The following is a 21,201-nucleotide window of genomic DNA, read 5'->3' as shown; positions in this document are numbered from 1 at the left end:
TCCACCTCCCCGTCCGTCTGCCTCTCCCCCTCCCCGCCGTCACTCCACCATCTGCCCACCATTAATTGTTTGTGTTTCTCTCCCTGGGCTGCGGATGACAAAGCCCCACAATGCATATGGTGTGAGTGCGAGAAGGTGATATACGTTCCTCAGTAGCACGCTGATCGGCTGCGATGTACCTTTCTTTCTAAACCATATGCTCCGTTAGATACTGTCCAACCTCATCTCACTGCTGAAAAGATGGAGGGTCCGGTTGCTAGGAGACCGCTGCATTGAAGAATCGCCTGGGCTGAATGGTTCCTCTCCCTCTCTATCACTCTTTTATTTTCATAGGAAGCCAGTAATGTCAATCAGATGAATGACAGGTCCCCCCCCCCCCCCCCCCCCCCCCTCTCCAGCATTCTCTCCACGGAGGAAATCAGTACTTCAATATGTCAAATTGAATTTTTGTTCTGCATTATATGTCAGTCAGAGGCCTGTGTGTGTGTGTGTGTGTGTGTGTGTGTGTGTGTGTGTGTGTGTGTGTGTGTGTGTGTGTGTGTGTGTGTGTGTGTGTGTGTGTGTGTGTGTGTGTGTGTGTGTGTGTGTGTGTGTGTGTGTGTGTGTGTGTGTGTGTGTGTGTGTGTGTGTGTGTGTGTGTGTGTGTGTGTGACCTCATTTCAAAAAAGTTTATTTCAACCAATATCATTTATTTTCTTTGCCATCACCCAATTGCATTAAGAAAACACAGCACAATATTTGTTGTCATCTTGTGATGGATATTAATGTTTCAGCAGATGAATATTTTTACATTACATCCCTGAAAGGCGCTTTATGTGCCGCATATGCAGAAAAAGAATTCAAAAATAAAATTGAGGAAGGGTGCTGAGATCTGAGTCACAGCCAGATCTTAAATGATGTCATTTAACAAACTGGTTAATTGGGGGAAGAAATGACGTTCACTTCACACACACAGCGTGCAAAATGCAACAGTAAGGCATCACTAGAAGACAGTTTTTGGTTTATAATTGGGTCAATATTAAGCTGAGGGTACACCCCTAACCCAAAGCTTGCTGCAGCTCCTTCTTGTTCCTGTTTTTGTGTCCCTGAGCAGCGCGAGGCGTACGCTGCTGGAGGTAAGCGTCAGGGCCGCTGTGTGTCGGCGACAGGCTGTTACCGGGCGTCTCTGTGTGTGTGTGTGCCCGTCTCTGAGCTGTCACGGGGAAGAGCAGAGGAACGGCAATCCCTGTCCAGGCTTCTGGAAAGCTGCTATCAAGTTCTTGATTTGCCGGAAATATCGCTTCTGCACTCCAGGAGTGGTCTGAAAACACACAAGAGACAGGAAAAGAGGCAGAGGGGGGAAATCAGCGTCTCCACATCAGACAGAGAGGACAGGATGGGGAGCGACTCGAAATGAGCTCTCACAGATTCACCTTGTAAAAGACATCAGAAGGTAGAGGCACACACACATGAGAGCACTGTGAGCAAGGCTTCATGAGGTATATCAAATATCTGTGATACACACTTTAAGGCAAACAAATAAGATGATGGCAAACAAATCTATAATTGCTGTAAAAACTACTCTGGAAGCATGGAAACGACACTCACAGGGTTTCAAGCTAAATTAGGAAAGTTATGGTTGAAGTTCCCGCTCAAAGCGTTCACTCCCCTGGACTTTTTTAACATTCAGTGAGTCCACAAAAAGCATTTATTTGTGGATGTATGTGTGACATCTAAGTGTCGTTACTGAATACAACTGACATAACAAAACATTTCTCAATGAAAATAAAAACGGTTCTTTAGAATTCATCTTCCAGTAAAACAAAAGCTGTTCTCTTTATGACCTTTTTCATTTGGCTTTAGAGAAATTCAAGTTTTGCATCTTATTGATAACCTTCATAAAGGTTCCACTTTAGACACAGCTGTCACTTGTATCTCCAAACTATAAAACATTTAAAGTATTATAATTTTGTCAAGTAAGGACTTTAAAAGCATATTTGTTTTCGTGTAATCAATCATGCTGGAGGCAAATGGTGAAAACCCTTCGAATGCATTTGGAAATCAATCAAAGTTTTCTCCAGCGAAGCACTTTGGATGTTTCTGTCTCCGGCCACAAGTGTTACCTCTGTTCCCGGGGATATTTCATTAAAGTGACTGATATTGTGCATGAATAATGTAAACTGTTATTGAGCTTGTAGTGAAATCCGTTTTATTCAAGTCCTCTCTCCCCCTATCTGTTGGCTTGATGTTGTCAGTAGAAATGAGCGGGGGGTAAAATGTAGTTACAACAGCACGCCGCTTTTAGTCGTCAGCGAGAGACAGAGCTTCAGATGTCTCCATACGATCACATCTCTGGGTGTGTGCCAAACCTCAGCGCTCAATTACATATCCCATCAGAGATCCTGTCAAATGCAATTCTACGTTTCCCCATCTCTGGGTATGCTGATGCTGTGGCGTCGTACATTGTGTGGTTTGGTGGGGGGGGGTGTTATTGCTAAAGTAAAAAGAAGAACCCATTTCTCAGTGCTGTCAATCCTGGAGAAGGAAAAAAAAGCCTCATGTTTGCCTCAAATTCACAGCTTGCTGAATTAGGCTGGCACCAAAACAACCTCTAGAACTAATAAACAGCAACCGGAGCGAGGCGGATGTGCAGCTGTTTGGTGCGGAAAGAAGAGAAAGAAGAAGATAAAAATGTCTCACTTCAGCAGCCCAGGAGCCCGCGTCGTTCTTGTGGAGCCTATACGTGTACACAAATCCACTGCACCTGCACACACACACACACACACACACATTAGCACATTTGATCATTTGATCTTTGACAGTCATACATTTCAACATACTTGAACTTCAATTGAGTATTTTCACATTCTGCTACTTTATACTTTTACATTTTGTAGGCAAACGTTGTACTCCACTACATCACATACAGATTATTAATTACTTTGCAGATTTAGGTATATTTAAAACAATATCGTAATATATTTTCATAGGTTACTGACTTTTCCCTTTCTACTTAGTGCTAGTACTTACTGTACGGTAGCATCTTCTAGATGTGGGTTATTGATACAAAATATAAACGAACTCATACATTGTGATTAAACTCAGCGTTACAAAGTGTTTTAAATAAACCCCACCTTCACCGAGTGCAACACATGACATGAGTGATGAACACATTTGTGTAATAATTATAAAACAATACTTTAATATGACTCTAAAATGAGCCACATTACAAGATGAATACTTTCACTTTCTTTAAGTATATGACGCTGTTTATGTATACTTTTGTACTTTTACTTAATTTTGAATGCAGGAACTTGTAACTTAGTATGTTCAGAGGTGGACAGTAACAAAGTAAACTTACTCAAGTGTACTAAGGTACATTTTTAAGGTATTTTGTTTAAGTTGTTCCTTTTATAGTAGTTTGTACTTCTACTCATTTTGGCAGCAATAAGTGTACTTTTGAGTCCACTTCATTTATTTCACAAATATTTAGATACTAGTTAAATGTGCAGGTTTATAATATAAATTCAAAGATGTATTAAACTAATACAGTTTGATTTTGGATGGAGATACCTGGCAGTACAAAAAAGTTATTATGGTATGTCATTCTTTACCAGCTGCGACATCAAAATGATAGACACATGAATGCATCACTTTGATAAACCTGTGATATAATAAAGGTCACTTTGGATTTAAGATTTGGTACTTAAGTATTTTTTTCTTCTGACACTTTTGTACGTTTACTTTTGAGTGCAGGACTTTAACTTGACTTCATCTTGAGAACAGGCATTTGCTCTACCGTCACTATTGTGATCATTACTTCTCTTATGAGACTGTCACACTTAATTGTAGGCCACCGTCTTTCAGTTAATACTTTCATTTCCTAAATGTGAGGAGATCAATACTCTCTATAATAGAAGAAAATTGGATTATGTGTTGGTGTGATTCCTTGGTAAAGAAGCAGAGATGTGTTTGTACTCAGTGGTGGAATTTAATAAAGTACATAGTACATATATATGTACCGTACTTAAGTATTATTGTTGGCATAATCTACTTTACTTGTGTATTTCCATTGTCTGCTACTTCATACTTCTACTCCACTACATTTCAGAGACAGTATTGTATGTTTTACACCGCTACATTTATTTAGTTACTAGTAGCTTTTTATATATAAAAACACACAATCTGCTCATATGACACGATGCATTATTAATCAATCATGTGTTACGAAGTCTCTCAAATTGGCTCCAAATTAATAAACTAGAAGATTAAAATACTTGTAAAAGTGATAAAAACAGGATACTATTCTTAAGAAAGAGCTAAACTTATATTCTACATACTTTTACTTTTGATACTCTTTAGTACACTTATGATAATAATGTACTGTTTGTAACTGAAACGGGTCATTGTGCAGAATGAGTACTTTTATTACATTTTGATGCCAGTACTTTTTCTTAAGTACATTATTGAATTCAGGATGATTACTTTCAAACTAGTATTTCTACTTTTACTGAGTACTTTAACACCCCCTGTCTGTACTCACAGCACACACAGGCAGTAGACCCCGGGCACAGAGTCGCTGTCCCGCAGCAGGTAGCAGCCGTCCCGCCCGTCCTGCCCTAGCCTCCTCTCCCCCTCCTCCTTCCCGATGGGCCCGTGGTACACAGACAGGTTCTCCATCTCCTCTCCAGATCCACTACTGTATTCCTTCCTATTGCCAGCTTTCCTCTTCCTCCCTTCCTCACTTTTAACGTTCCACTGCAGGCCTTTTTTTTGCTCTTCTCGTTGTTTCCACAGGTAAGGCAGCTGTCCAGCTTCTCATTTGATATCTGCTTCTTGATGTTTCCAAATGTCCGTTTGGGAGTTCTGGTAAAAGCAGCTTTCAGTTTTTTTTCAGCGTCTAACCCAGACTGATAGCAGCTCTCTCTAACCTCTAACCTTTATGGCTTGTTGCTCTGCCTCCTCCTCCACTACACACATGTACGCACACACTGAAATGTGGGTTTGCGTATCTCTCAGGAAATGATTGTATTTTTTGCATCGACAGGAAATAACATCAAAGATTCTAACTGAATATTTCCACAACAATAGAAAGCACAAGAAAGAAGTGAAAAAGAAGCAATATCATTCTTTGCACACAGGAAAATGTGTGCAGTGCGTGTGCAATGTGTGACCGACTCGCTTAGTTTTCCTATTTGCAGAAGGGTTCTTAAACTGTCTGTTTCTAAGAATAAGGATGTGCTGAAGCAGAACAAGTGTTTTTATCTTTAACACCCACTCAGTTCATGTATTAATACATTAATAGTAAACACTCACATAGATAAACAAGTAAAGGATATGCATTAACAATGGTATTAATGCTAAATAATAATCAGCAAAAAGTGTAAAAAGTATTTATTCTGTGACTGAAGAATGATTTGTTGACAAATGTAAAGTTTTTTTTTATTATTAAACTATTTTGTTACTTAGCTTTTTGTCAAATATAAAGTAATTCAACCTCTTTGTTTTCTCAAACTGTTATTTAATTGAACCATTTGAAGAGTTTCAGTAGACCTGCTAACAAGTCATATGCCTCTAATTCTATATAAGGGGTCAAATGGTCACAATCCAAAAATGTCAATAATAACTGGTTAAATTTTTAACAAAGCAAGGATTTACTGTGATGTAAAGTGCATTTAATCAAGTACTATGAGTTTTTACATGTTTTGCTACTTTTTACTTCTACCTCACTACAATTCAGAGGTAAATAGTATTATTTTACTCCTCTACATGTATTAATTACCTTTAGTTACTTTACAGATTTGGATTAATGATGAGAAATATAATCAACACTTAAATAAGACGTCAGTTACACCAGGAGCTACCCTGCAGTATACAAAGGAATTGAAATTAGCAGCGACTTTACCAGCTTTGATCACACTTGAAATGCATCAGTAATTCTAATCCAGTTAATTGACATAAATGATTCTAAAATGGGACATTACATACTTTTACTTTTGGTACTTGAAGTATATTCGATGCTTATACATTGTGCTTTTACTTGAGTGACATGTTGATTGCAGGACTTTTGCTTTTAACAGAGTATCCCCACTCTCTGGTTGTTCTACTTTTAATAAACTATAAGATCGGATTTCTTCTTCTACCTCTGCTTTATTAAAAGCTGATAGTATCTTTTTTGTGCAATCTTTTTCTTAAAGTGGACCTATCATGTTATATTGGAAACATATATTGTAGGGCCATACCTATACAAAACATGTCGGTGAAGTTTTTTGCTTCAAATACCAAACAGTTCACCCATTGTAGCCATGCCTCATACTGCTCATACCCCTCTTTTGCAGCCCTATTAGAGAAACGCGGATTTTGGGTCCTTAGCTTGAAAAAAAAAAAGAGAGGAGGCGGAGCTAATGCCTGATCAGAATTCTACCGGAGATAAAGTTAAATTCTGCTGTGATAAAACACCATCCTGTTCTAAACCACATAAAAGATTATTTCTGAAACAGTATGGAGCTCAAATGCTTTTTCTCTTGCAGGTTTATCACAAGGTGAGTTCTTTTTTTATTTCCTGCTTTTTAAACACGTGCTCTACAGTACAGGTTAGAGTGTTAGCGAGGCTTGCTAATGTAAACAAAGACGAGATTACGTCCAAAACACGTCAGGCATTGTTTCTGATAGCAACTTTCTCTGGGTCCGCTGCCGATTTGACGTCAGATTGGCAGCAAATCTGTATCCGCTCGTTGTACCCCTGTTTTTAAAAGATTTGGGTACGGAGGAAAAGACACACAAACACCGGTGGCCCGCAAGTGCCAGAGGACCTCGGCAAAATAGAGCCTGCCCAGGTATATTTAAATCACGGTTTAAAAACAGAGATTGGTTGGAATTTCCTGTAAAAAAGATGCCATCTTCTGCTATGCCTGTAGACATTAAGGTTCAAACACATCTAACTCAGATGCCTTCACCACAATTGTACCAGAGTACCAAACGCTGTCTCCTGGTACTCATCTGAGTAACTCACTAAAAATGAAATACTATATGACAGTACAACAAGAATAGAGTTTAAAAGGGGAGTGATTTGTAAAATATCCATAAAGAAATAGAAAATCTGCTTAAAGTTCTGCTTCATATGGGTGTTGAGAGATGTATCCATAGATCTATTAATTTTGCTCTCAAGTGCACCAGATTGATGCTTTTAACTTCAATATTTAAAAAAAAATCTTGTGTTCCACTCCCCACTTATAAAAATAGCACTTTACCCCTGCACCCCCTCTAATCTCAGATGCACCCTGAGTCATTTTGTTTAAGTACAGTGAGCCTTTCTAAAATGTACAGTAAAGAGACAAACCCATCAGCATTATACAGTAGGATATAGGCCGCCTACTATATGACTTTGAGCCAAATTCTTGTTTTTGGGTTGTATAAATAAATTGACTTGAAACAACTGATTTAAAGCACTGGCACCTTTTGTATTCCAATTCAAGCACTGTATTTATGTATAAAAGACATCACAAAGTGTATTTTGCATGATAGGTCCCCTTTAAAGTAGCTGTCACAGTAGGCTACCCCATGAGCTATAAACGAATATAAAGTACATTATTTCTCTCTGATGTAGTGGAGTAAAAATAGAAAGTAGCCTACCTCAAAACTATAAAGTAAAGTTTGAGTATATGTAATAAGTTACTTTCTACCAGTGGCAGAATTCTTAAACTTGTGGTAAAGCTAAAAGTAATTCACAAAGATGTTACATTTCAACATGTTACATTTAAATTATATGTTATAAGGTTAAGATTTTTTAAGGCAGGCATGGGAAACGTTTATCACCTGCTATATAAGATAGTGTTTAAGCATACTTCTCAGCTCCACTTTCCCAATTAGACGTCCATAGTTAACAGCACATGTTCTCAGTCACATGTCACTGCTCTGTCTTCTGTGAGACGTTTGTCGGGGACACTCACACCTGCTCTGCAGAGCGGCGAGCCATCAGCTCAGAGCTGTGTGCCTGAACATACTGCGACAAACTCCTCCTGCAATCTGTGCTGTCACTCGGAAAGTTCTGTTGTGTCAAATTAAAGATGCTGTTGTTGATTCAAATATTAAACTTGTGCAGCTTCATTTTACCGATGTGATAGCACAGCATCTGGTTGTATAAGCTCATCATTGAGATGTGTATCATTCCTATTTTTGATGGTCTTTATTCCCTGTATACACCCTCCAGTGACCCTTCGGAAAGGTCAACCTTAACACTCAGTACATGCTTTGAGGCTGGCAGCTCTCTTTAAATGCAGCATTTGTTGTTTTCATGCATTCAGAACTGTATCCTACATGAGTCATCAGTCTCTGTCAGAGCCATCTTCCCTTCGGCTCAGAAAGATCATGAGCGCTGGGACTTTGGGGCTCTGTCTGGGTAAGCAGCCAGTGGCATTTTTTCAGTGCTTCTACAGCACTTTAGCGCCATCCAGTGGCAAACGTTGGGAGGTTATGAGGGATGATGTAGGGGAGAAGGGGGTAAATTGAGCCAGTGGGTAAATTGAACCACCCCCTGTAACCAGGCAACGCCTTATAGTTGTAATCACGTGACCAGAAATTATGCAAGCTCCTCTCATTTCTCATTGCCTGTGAAAGAGAGATGCTCATTGTGGTCTGGTAAGTAAACATTTTTACAAAAACACTTTTTTTGCTTGTCAAAGTACATTTTCTAGATGTCAGCTATATCGGCTGTCATGTCAAACAAATATTATCCAGGTTTAAACCAGGTTTAAACACATATATTTGATGTGTTGATGTGTTGGCAGCGTATTAAACCATGTGAATCATTAAGCTAAAGATGACTGAATTTTAATGCTAGGCTATTTTTTCTAAAATGGAGAAATGAATGAAAGTAGGCCAAGTTGATAATAAGAGCTCATATAGGCTACATTTAAAGTTGTGTTTGATTGGTAAGTTGTACGAAATTATATCACCATTTTTATGATTACTTCTCCTTTTAACATGTTAAAAAAAATCAATCAATTCAATCGAAATGTATATTAAAAATATTTGAAAAACTAAACTTGTACTTCGTTTGTTATTCCTTGTTTAAAGTTACCTTTAAGATTTGTTGTAGGTTTGCCCAGGTTGGAACAGGTATGCCCAGGTTTGAACAGTGGTTCAATTTACCCCCTGACCTGGATCAACTTACCCCTAACCCGGGGCAAGTTGAGCCACAAGACCACTTTTTTTTTAGAAGTAATATTTTCACTGCCCTTGATCAAATATGAATTCTTATCATTGCCATTGATAGGAGACATCCTGAATTATAGGTGTGTGTTTTCATTTTTACTATGTGTCATTTCTCCTTGCTTAGAGGACAGCATAACTACAAAATGGCTCAACTTACCCCACTCTCTCCTACTGCATGTTCGGCCAGAGTAAGGAATGGATGCCTTTTCTTTCTTTTTGGGTGCCATATTAATCTGCAAAAAATTCGAGGTTATCTTTTTTTGTAAATCTAGAATAGAAAAAAAGCAAAAACCCTTCCAACAAAAACGTTTATAGCATTATCCACTTCATGTGTATGTTATGGTTCTTCAGTACAAGACACAGTCCCCTGGCTCTCAGTTCACAGACAGGCAGTCCAGGGTCAATGCAGAATGTAGTGGATCTATACTGGACACAAATAGCAGACAGAGATACATCATTGATCAGCCAGCGGCTCCCTGCACCAAATCCACTGACTGGACTGGAATGCATATAGGGACATTTGTATGAGATTATGATATCTGGCCTTGATATGTACGGAATCTGAGTGAGGCATTCTGGGAGGAGAGGGGGAAAAAAATGGGGAGACTGAATGTCCATCTGCCAGCCGACAGTAATCGCACCACTCTCATTCCCAGGTGGGGGGGAGCTCCGGAGTCGCAGCTGTTGGAGGGTGAATTTGGGATAAAAGGAAGTAGAAATTACAGTTGAAAGAAGCAATTTCACTAAACCGGTGTATGTGTAATTAGTGGCTTACATTTACCCGACCATTTCCCATTTCAGTAAAGGATCCGTAAAATAATTTTGGAGAATTCAAATCAAACAAAGGAATTTTTTTGCCAATACTGGTCACTTTAATTTTCAGTAAATGCAATAAAGTAATTTGAATAAACTGTCTTTACAGAATAATACCATAACAATATAACATGATTACACTTAATATCTTGGTTTCATAAAAGCACAGTAAAAGAAGCTTTATTTTGACTGGTTAATAATTATCCAATACATCTGTAGCCTATATCTCATTATGATTCTGCCCTTTAATGCAGAGAACGCAGTACCCACACATTTGGTCAAAAATGTATTTACCATATAAAAGTGTTTTACCATATAAAATATTGTTATGCCATTGTCTCATTTCAGAGAAAACATCATGGTTAGCACAATTACAAAATAGAGCTTACATCTAAGCTAGCTGTTGAGATAACCACAGTTAAAGCCTATGATACATTAACTCTTTCATACGTTCCTGTTTCCTTGTATAAAAAACGTATCTAGTGTATCATTCCATATAAATGAGGCAGAAGCTAAATCCACCTAATCTGAAACAAAGAAAGTAATCTAGCTAGCACTAGTTCACAGGAGAGAACTTTGTGAAAACTGAGATAAAATCACCTTTTAAGTTGACAGCTGTTGTTAGCAAACAGTTGCATACTACACAGCTAGCAGATAAAGAGTAACATAATTAATCATTTAGAGCTTCTTTTTAGCCAACAATATAATACCAAATCTGTTGGTCTTTACCTACTCTGGAGGTAAATGTCTGTTTCATTAGCCGCTACAAGCTATATTATGTTCACCAGCTAGCAGCTAACTGTCTGTCCGCTGTGTGTTGAGTAAATTGTGTGCCTTCATTTAAAACAAATGTTTTAGCTGTTAACAACTGCCTGCTTGCTGAACAGTTTGGCTAACCAGCTTTAAAACTTAAAATCTTTTTTTTTATATATCTATATAATTAAATAATAATATAATAATTTCCTTGGTGACTTGTTTCTGTCTTTTTGTGCACTCTGGCTCTAATGAAATGTAATTCAGTCAGTTGTAGTAACAGCTCTGCGACACACATCCATGCTTGTTGGGAGTTCAGTCGTCATTTGAAGTTGGCATCACTGTTTGGGGTGTGAAGCCAGTGGAGGAAAGTGGAAAGCCTCCTCCTCCCCTTCAGGTAGTTAGGTATGACCAGACGGCTCAACAATCACCAGGTCTTTCAGGTCACTGAGTTTTTGGGAGAAGGAGCTGAGCCTGGTGCTGAAGGAGCCTCTCTTCTGTCTGTGGTCCTCCCCGCGGGCCTTCAGACAAGCAAACAGACCCTGGCAGAGCCCCCCGAGGCGGCCCCGGAAATGGTTTCCGATAAAGCAATAGAGCACAGGGTTTATGGCCGAGTTAGAGAATCCCATGCAGAGAGTGAGGGGGGTGAGGTTTTGGGTTGTCCAATTCACCAAGCAGCCGTTCAACCAGCCCTCGTTCTTCAGCAATTCTAAGAAGGTCACGCAGTGGAAGGGGAACCAGCAGATGAAAAAGGCCAGGACCACCGAAGCTACTGTCCATAACACCCGCTCCAGCCCCCTGCCCTCCAGGGGTCTGACCACGCTTGAGCTGGGACTCACACAAGGGGTCGGGGGTCTCTCTGGTTTAATGCAGTTATCCTTGGACTCCAGGGATTTAAAAGAGGGCATGTTGGAGGGCTGCGATGTTGTCCGCATTCTTCCCAGCCCCGTATCAGCCAACAGATGCCTGCCAATCGCCCAGTAACAGCAAGAAATGACTAACAGCGGCAGGAGAAAGGCCAAAGCAATCTTCATCCAGGCCAGGGTCAGGTCCCAGGCCCGATCAGGATAGTAAATCCCACAGACCTCCACACCTAACGCAGGCAGGTAGATAGTGTCCCTCAGAAACAAGGTGGGGGCTGAGCAAGCAAACGCAAGCACCCACACCACGATGCACGTGAACCGAGCACGTTTGGGGTACCGTGAACCCTGGGAGCGCAGCGGATGCACAATAGCAAGGTAGCGGTCCACGCTCATTGACATGATGAAGAAGATGGACGCGTAGAGGTTGAGGTGGAGGAGAGCTCCACACACTTTGCAGGCAGCACGGCCAAAAGTCCATTTGTAGCCATTGGAATAGTAGACGGCCCACAGGGGGAGGGACAGCAGGAACAGCAGGTCGGACACACACAGGTTCAGCATGAAGGTGTTAGCCACAGTTCTCCTTGAGGTGCTGGAATGGGCCAACACCCAAACTGTCAGGGTGTTGCCTATGATGCCCAGCACACAGATGATGCTATAGATGACGGGGATTAACGTATTCATGGGCACAGCAGGCCAGTCTGTGCAGGAGGGGGCCGAGGGGGCTACAGAGATGTTCAGATAGATCTCTGTCGTCAAGGGGGACGAGGTGGAGTTGAAAAGGGTGATGTCATTTGGCAATGCCATCATTGAACTGGATGCGTCATAAAAATTCAACTTTCCCCTTTTATTTGACTTTCAGCTGGAAATAAGACAAAAACAGAGGGTATTCAAAATCAATTCACCTTTTATGGACAGTCATTTTAAGTTGGCTCCCCAGTGTTTATTAGCTGTCCCACTTGATAACTTATCACAGTGAAAATACATTACACCACTCCTGAAGTTGGGCAGTAATGAAATACATATGGAGGGGTTGAATTAATCTGCTGTATTAATGGCATCCTCAGAAACAGTCATTTTGTATTAATGACTGAAAGTTCATGGAACATTCATGAAGAAAGTGGCATCTTAATTTGGGATTTAATAGGCTTACAGGAATCTTAAAAGCCACTGAAACTGATCCTAATATGGTCCGCTGCACCAGAGGAAGGCATTAATAATAAGAAATAACAACACAGTGTTTAAAGTATAGGCCTGCAGTAAGATAAGGGGATTGCATAATGAAATGACTTTCTCCAATAACAAAACAACAACTGGTAATCATGTTAAGACACTTGGGCTAAGGGAAATAAACTCAAAGATGTATTATCAAATACAAATTAAGATTTTATCAAATCCAATCATAGTCAATGCATTTAAAGAAGTCATGTTACCTGTGAGTGATTGAGCGTCCAGTCCAAGCAGTGAAGCGGTTTTCAATTCCTCTTTTGACTAAAGTCCATGTCTTGACAAAATACTCCTCGACCTCTCTAAGAGAAATCTGCACTGCTGAATACCCCGGACCATATCATGCCTCTGTATATGTGTGTGTGTGTGTGTGTGTATGTGTGTGTGTGTGTGTGTGTGTGTGTGTGTGTGTGTGTGTGTGTGTGTGTGTGTGTGTGTGTCTGTATGTGTGAGTGGAGAAAACAGACGAGAGGGTCTGAGAAACCAGATGAGGTTGGGGGTCTTATAGCCCCCAAGAGTCTCTTGATGGTTGCACAACAGCAAAGTTGCTTACACGTCACACCTTCATCATTACCAAGGGGCTGGACTGTACTGTACCTGGACACAAGCCAGCCTGCAAAGAGGGAGAACATCACAAATGTATGCTCTCTGTTCTTTTCCTACCTCCCAGATTATTTACAAGCAAACTAAGAAAATCAAGTCAAGATGTGTTTGTGTAACTGCTGCGTCTCCGGGCACTGCAGACTCATGCTCGCGTGTCGTACCTGACCATAATTAATAGGACACCAGTGTGTTCGGGGTGACAAACTTACAGCCCCGTCCCTGCAGAGGCCTCTGACCCGTGGAACGGAGGCTTTGTGTTAATTAGCAGAGCCTCGCACTTTGTGTCATATTCGTCCTGCCAGCGGTCAGATAAGCCATGGGAAATATTTACTTAGTCTCAGCGGAAGTCAAGCCAGCCACTGGGGCAGAGGGGGGAGGCAGAATTTGGAAGATGAATGAGGAGGAGGACGAGCAGATACTGCAGGGAGTGAACAAGGAGATGAGAAGGGAAGAGGAGTGAGAAAAGGAGAGAAAGCGGAGATTCCCTCCAGTGGTTTTTCATTAAAGCCTCTGGTGAAAGTTAATGAGGGATGCTTCGCAAAGCTCTGAGACTGATTACATCACAACTCCTTTGATCAACAGTTCGAGCGCACATCTCCCCGTGTGTGCATGTGCGTGTAACACGTGCACGTGTGCATCTATGCTTCAATACTTGTGCAACTGGATGTACTTAATCTTAGCCTGGCATTCACGCATCGACGCAATGCGCCCGCCGCTGTTTACATGCGTGTTGTGATGCATGTGTGCACTCTGCTCCATTGAGTATCTATCAGGATTCAGGATCCGTGATGTTCTAATAGCCGTGGGAAGCTGACGGTGAAGATGACGGATGAAGGCGAGATTTCGAAGGCCGCAAATGGAGATCTCCGTCGTTGCCTTCTTAGAGGATATGAAAAATTGAGTGTTCGCAGTATGGCACAGAATGAAACGACTAGGCTTTCCAAAATGGAAACTTAATAATGCAGTGTTTTTACAGTGGCATGTGGGCGTTGCAGCCATCATATGAGGGTTGGAAAAGTCCCCCCCCCACTTTTTCAAATGACTAGTTTAGACCCCCCCACTTTTACCATGTGGAAAGTCCGTGAATCGGTCTATCCATTCGTCGCACTTTGTAGAGCGCTGTCTCAGTGCTTCACTATCAAATCCATTCCACTTGCTTATTGAGAGAATGCCCAAATCAATGAAACTCCGTACCATGTTTTCACTGCTACTGTAGATTCTCACATAGCGCGCGCATGTTCAAGGAGTGTTGTCAGTTGGACAGCTCAAACCTGTTGTATGAAGCGATAACGGTAGCTCGTAAGGCACACACACCAAATGTTCAGGAAATGGTCAATACAGCAAAAATCAAAGCTAACGATCTCTTGGTTTGATATGTTTTCTCCCCCAGACAACATGGACATAAGAAAAACAAATTCAAAGAAGAGGAAAGTAAGTCATCAGCTGGTAGCAGTTAATCAGTTAACAGTGATGGCGGCGGCAAAAGCGTCTCACTTCTGGAAAGGAGTTTCGTCTTTATGTCATGATAGAAAGATACAAATACTGAATAGTTTAGATGAGAAAAGGCATCGAAATGCCAGGTTACTAGTATTTATCATGTAAACAGGGAACATGAATAACCCGATCTCTCTGTGCTCATGTAAACACCATATCCCCAATATGATCATAACCGGGATAATACTCATAAACGGCTTACTGATGTCCATGTAGAGACGCAGTCAGTGTGTTTTACTGGAGCCTCAGTTCGATAAGAGACTATTTTCTGAGTTCTTTAACTTCGGTACTCTCTCTCAAAATGGTAATGTGCATTATGTTTTAATTATACTTCTTATCATTCAGAAGCTTTTTGTGTGTGTTTATTTTTTACTGAGTGCCTATAGGCAATGTCCATCCCAGTATTCAGTTAACTATTTATTTTCTGTGCACATTACATAGACTAGCTAATATTCTACCTACTGCTTGGGACTTTGAGTCTTCAAAATGTCCAATGTCACAGACTGGGACTTACTTTAGAGTCAGTTGTATTTACATTCAGTATGACTTGTTAAGATTCAATGTGAAAGAGTATACTGCTCAATAAATAATTATCACTTCACCACCTCTCTTGACATCTAGGCGCTTGAGAGTGAGTCAGAGGCAGAACACAGGGACAGTGGAGAGAGGTTCATTGCTGAGGTGAGTGATGAAAGGGATATGACAGTTTAGAGTAAATTGTGATGTGGACTCTCATCCCAGAATTTTAAGGAAATCAGTGGGGATATTGAACAGGAAACATTTCAGTCAAGGGGCATCATATGACCAATATAGACAGAAGAGCAACATTTATTTTAACATTTAAGTCGATACCATTCCTAGGTGAACTTAACATCCGTATGGAGTCAGATCAGTCTCAATATTAATAAATGCTCACAGAAGGATTCACAAATGTATTTTGCGATTTATATATAAATGACCCTCCACAACAATATCTCTCAATGCACTCAAAAATATTTATTTTTGTATATAAATGTACAAAAAATGGGCCTTTAAACTGCTTTTTATTAATTCAAAGACGGCTCTGAATTAATAATCAAATATGTTTCCTTTCTTTACTACTGGATGAAATTACAAAATGTACCCATCATTTTCCTCATGCTAGTATAACCACATCAAACCACTACTATTAAAATGCACCAGAATACAGGAAATCTATTTTTTTTTTCTTGGTGGGGGATCCGCACACCCCCCGTTAAAAATGTCCCCCCCACATTCAGGATGCTTCCTACGCCCATGTGTGCAGTTGTTCTCACAGATACAAACAGAGAAGCCAAGAGCCCTTAGTCATAATAATGTGGAACAACTAAAAACTGAAATGTATGCTGTCATGCTGGCCAACAGAAATATAGAAGTTAACAGAAACAATCTGAAATATGTCTCCCAGCAGTTCCTCTCTTATGTAGCGATGGAAAGCACATTCACTGGAGTGTACTGCTACTCCATGGGTCAACTCCACCAAGTTTCAGAGGGAAAATGTGTACTTTTTAAAAAACATGCTGTTTATAAAACATGATGCACCCTCAAGGAGCGACCCAACAACCAAATAACAGTAGCAACCTCCCTGTGCTACACCTTGTACCTTGTTAACATACAAGGATAGTAATCGCGTTATTTAATAACTATAACAATAAACCACTCTGAGAAGCTATTCTCCATGGTTAGTTCCACATTAAGTGTTTTGGTGATAAGATGATACTTGCCTACTTTCAAGTTACTGAAGTAACATTTAAGTTATGCTAGCAGCAGGACACAATTCAATGAATACTTTACTATAATAAGTACCTGGATAATACAATAATACGTACTTAAAACTACTTGGAAACAATTGAAATTCCCTACATCAGATGAAATTGTTATTAGGCTATTGCTAGCACACTAACAAGATAAGCTAAGGTAGTAGAAATATAGTTAACATTACCTACTTTTCTTTAACATCAGCATGTTAGCATGAGCATGTTATCACGCTAGTTTTAGCATGAAGCACATCCTCACAGAGCTGCTAGCGTGACAGAAGACACATTAAGTATTTTATTCAAATACATAGTCAATTACAGATTAATTTCTTTTCATCACATTGTTAATTATTACTATTAACTGCCTAACTTCTGAAATAAAGGAGGATAGCACTTCTTCCACCACTGATACATGTATAACCCTCCGGAGTAAAACATTTAAATAAAGATTTCGTACTGCTCTTTAGACACATAGATCTTAGTTGACGTTACTTTCACTTGTTTTATCTCATATTGGCTTCTGTTTGACATTCTTTGACCTTTGACAAACTTTGAAGGAACAATCTCCCTTTGTCCTACCTTCAGACAATCAATTGAGTTGGTCTGTAGTGCACGTCATTCAATATGTTTCACTTTTTATGGCATTCATGGCATGTAAAAACATGTTTACTTTTCTTGTTTGGGTGCAGAACTATCTTTTAATCAAATGTGCATAATACAGATTCAGTGGATTGAAGAATATAACACATTATATAAATGTAAGTGTTTCAAAATATTGTCTAACATTACAACGAAAACAACTAGAATACTTTTTTCTTATTGTTAACATAACATCTGTGAAAACATTATTTTGGCACAATAAAAAGGAGGTCTCCCATTCTTAGGTTTCAAGGAGAAAGAAAAACACAACCTTTTTACAAAACGTAAAAGTCTATAAAGATATAATCATGACACATGATCTTGCCAATCTTAGAGTTAGAACAATGCCAAAAAAAAGTGTTAACAGTTTCTGAATATTCAGTCTTGTCTTTCTGTATTAAATTATTTGCACATACTGAGGCTAAGTGCTTAACAGTCTGAGCATGTGTGGGAGTGTGTGTCTGTGAGGTTTTGTCTGATCATCCAAAAGGCAGTGTCCGTACAGGCAGCAGATAAGGAGAGCAATGGAGCAGAGAACATCAAATCTCAACTTACATCACTACCCTGACCGGACATCAATCAAACAGCCAATTATTTCTTCACTTTTTCTTTTTTCCTGGTTCAAAAGCGTGACTTGGATTTGTTTTGGGTTACTCAAGTTTGTCAAAAGTTTCTTTCTCTTGCTTCTGCTCTGAGTAACACGATTTATATAATAATTTTATATCTGTGTTTTATGCTGCAAAGAAGTTATACAGCTGTCTGCAAACCAACAAAAGATGAAATGATACTTGTGTGTGCACACTGTTTCCGCTGCACAGAATGAACTGCCAACATGTGATTTTATCTCCATGCATGAGAAAAAATCTGGGAAGCTGTGTGCAAAAGATCATGTGCTCACGACTGTGTACACACACTGACCCCTTCAAGTAAAGCAGAAGATGACATGCAAAAGTAAACATATAGGCTACAATATTCCACCCTTAAATTGCTAACACAGTAGCAATGTTTATGCGTTTTGCTGATAAATGCGCTATTTGTTTATTTGAGAGTGGGGGTCTTCCTCGCTGGCCGGATCCTGGGAAGATTAACACCGCACACTGTCGCAAAGTCCCATGTGGGAGATCTGGCTCATGGGGGGGTGAAAGGTGAGAGGTCGAGGTTGTGAGCGTTGCTTCCTCTCCGCTGGTGGAGACAAATCTGAGAGCTCTGGACTACATGACAGAGTCCAGTCAAACATTTGTTCTCAGAACATAATCATAGCTGCTGCTTGTTTTGGACACTGTAAGGAAGGGAAAGGGGGGCCCATGTGTGCAGTGGGACCCCTGAGAGAGGTGAGATGATATAATTAGCATCAGATCCTGCCTCTAACACTGGCCCCTATGCTTATAGCAACAAGATGTCCATGAGAGAAGAAAGCGTTTCACAGATATCCCACTCTGTCTTCTCGGTTCTATTTCGAGTCAATATGTTCCATATGGCCTTATTAATGCCAGGACACAGAATTGTTTCTGGAGTGTTTTTTTTCAAATATTTTGTTTAAAAAACGTACAAGTCCAATAACCCCTTAACTCAAAGCACAAACTGTATGCAATGCCACAGGAAGCCTGGTTACCATCATGCGTTTCTCTCCCATGTATAACAGGAAGAAGGATGAGAAAGCATCGACATGTAATTGATTGGACATCTCCTTTTTCTCTTTCCTCTTTTACACATACGTGAGCGAGCGTGTACTTTCTCTCTCTCACACACACACACACACACACACACACACACAAAGAATTCCCAGGGTCTTGACTCTGTAGACCTCATGCAGTTTATGAGGTTCAGGCAGGGAGCTCCGGTTCCTCTGAGGAGCAGTAAAGAAGCTATAAAGATGTAAACAGATATCACTGTCTAGCACTACAACATGTGTGAGCGCACACATGGGAAACAACATGTGGCAAGAAACATGCTTTAAAGAATAGCATTCCCAGCTTTCATTAGTCTGTGAATTTTCATGATTTGTCATTTTGAACTGTACTGATGTAGAAGTGAACTTTAATGATTTCAATGTCCTAGCTTTTGTTTAAGGAAACAATGACTGTATCCCTTGGCATCAGCCTTCCCAGCAGTTTCACAAGTTGTACTTCACTGCCCAATGAAACAGTTCTCATGATGCAATTTCTAACTTGGCATAACTTAGTTCTACCCAAGGAGTGAACTGTAGCGCATCATAATGTTAAAAAACTGAAAGGCTTCCACCGTTCGGCTTGGGAACGACGTGTAGAGGAGAAGCCCAAGGACTGTCAGAACGGCGTCTGATACCCAGGCGTTCCATGGTTGAAAACTCCGCCCTCGCTACTGCAAGCTTAGAAGGGTTCAACCGCCGGCCCTGGCGTAGACTAGGGGACCCTCGGTGGTGACGCGGTGCTTCAGCCCATGCTTGGTGGTGAGCGTGGAGAAAGTGGGCAGCGTCAGGTCTGGAAATTCAGCCTGAGAAAAATGTCCGCTCCCGACAGCGAGCCCGTCGTACGCTGCCTTGCCAAGTGTACACACAAGGGAGAAAAACGTCAAGCCATCAACCAAGCATTTATTTTTAACGTCCACCAGGAGTCCGTGAGCACATACACAATCTGCCCCGAGGAGGCGAAAAGAAATGTCTGCCGTCACAAAATCCCAGTTGAACCACTGTCCTCCAATACACAAACACATAGGCCTCACGCCGTATGTGCGAATGGGGCCGCCATTAGCCGTCGTCAACCGCGGTCCATGTCCCCCACGAGCGACGTCTTCCCTCGAAGCAGGAACTACACTCCGTTGAGCTCCTGTGTCACACAGAAACAAGCTTCCCCAAACTCTGTCGCTTACGAAGAGAAGTCTGCTCGTGCCGCCAACGCTTAGGGTCACTACAGAGCGCTGGCTCCTCCTTTTCCCGGAGGCTTGTGGCTGCAGGGAGCGACACACTTCTTCGCGCTGGCCCCGAACTGCGCGTGGTAAAGACACTCTCCTGTGTCCCCAAGCCGGCTTGTTACTGTCCCGTCCAGCCTCCCCCAAGCCTTCTTAACTGTTGAGGGGGCGCTGAGTGTCACAGCTAGCGCCTCTGCACCGGGCTGCTGCGTAGCCAAGAAAAAACGGTCGGCCTCTTCAGGCAATGCACGGGGCTCTGTGATGGACGTGTTGGCTAGCACCGTCTGAACCTGGGAAGGCAATTGGCGCAGGAACATCTCCATGAAAGAAGCCTGAGGGTCTTCCCCCCCCCTAGCAGATTCAGCATTTCCTCCATCAGCTGAGATGGCTTGCTGTCCCCTAGGCCTTCAATGTCAAGAATCTGGCGGGCCCTCTCCTTAGCAGATAAGCTAAATGTCTTAAGGAGAAGGGCCTTAATCGCCTCATGGTGCGGGGGTCCGCAATAAATCCCACCAACCTGGATGACGTGGAGCTTCCCATCGCTGCTACCACGTGGAAATATTTCAAATCCCCATCACGGAATAATCGGCAGGCAAAATGTGCCTCCACGTGTGCAAACCACGCCGCAGCGGCATGCTCCCAAAACTCCGGCAGCTTTACAAAACATCGCGATTAGCCATGTTCATTGAGTCTTCGGAAACTTTCTCGAAAACGTCAGGGTCACCAGTGTAGAGCCGATGAATGGGAGTCGGAGGCAGTGTGTTCAGTATGGAACTCCACACTTTATTATACATTCAAATAGACAAGGTGAGTACACTTGCTGCTACTGCATGTCATGCTAGCCAGAATGACCACAAACCCCGGTACCTCACTAACGGGTCCGGGCTGCAACACACAAACACACAGTGAATTATGTCCTATCACGTGTCACCACAGTATTGTGTTTACAGTGTTCAGTT

The 21,201-nt window shown here is 41.2% G+C and overlaps 2 protein-coding genes across 2 annotated transcripts; both read right to left on the bottom strand.

Moving 5' to 3' along the window:
- Nucleotides 1–668: 668 nt before the first annotated feature.
- Nucleotides 669–5,155, bottom strand: LOC307032370 (SH2 domain-containing protein 1A-like). Its single transcript, XM_079670277.1, is given in 4 exon segments — nt 669–1,222; nt 1,225–1,300; nt 2,680–2,743; nt 4,523–5,155. Coding segments are annotated over 4 exon segments (462 nt in total). The 5' UTR covers nt 4,660–5,155; the 3' UTR covers nt 669–1,037.
- Nucleotides 5,156–9,482: 4,327 nt separating this feature from the next.
- LOC307033836 (type-2 angiotensin II receptor-like) lies at nt 9,483–13,297 on the bottom strand. Its single transcript, XM_079672471.1, has 2 exons — nt 13,052–13,297; nt 9,483–12,480 (listed from the first exon to the last, which is right to left on the bottom strand). Exon 2 carries the CDS (start codon nt 12,426–12,428, stop codon nt 11,160–11,162), a length of 1,269 nt encoding a protein of 422 aa, XP_079528597.1. The 5' UTR covers nt 12,429–12,480; nt 13,052–13,297; the 3' UTR covers nt 9,483–11,159.
- Nucleotides 13,298–21,201: the final 7,904 nt, after the last annotated feature.

Source organism: Notothenia rossii, assembly GCF_949606895.1.
Source record: "Notothenia rossii genome assembly, chromosome: 3".
In the NCBI taxonomy this organism is placed as follows: Eukaryota; Metazoa; Chordata; class Actinopteri; order Perciformes; family Nototheniidae; genus Notothenia; species Notothenia rossii.
This window is presented reverse-complemented; position numbering and strand designations above follow the sequence as displayed.

What these genes read in the sequence shown, in the direction of transcription:
- LOC307033836 (XM_079672471.1), bottom strand. Translation starts at nt 12,428, where the DNA reads ATGATGGCATTGCCAAATGACATCACCCTTTTCAACTCCACCTCGTCC.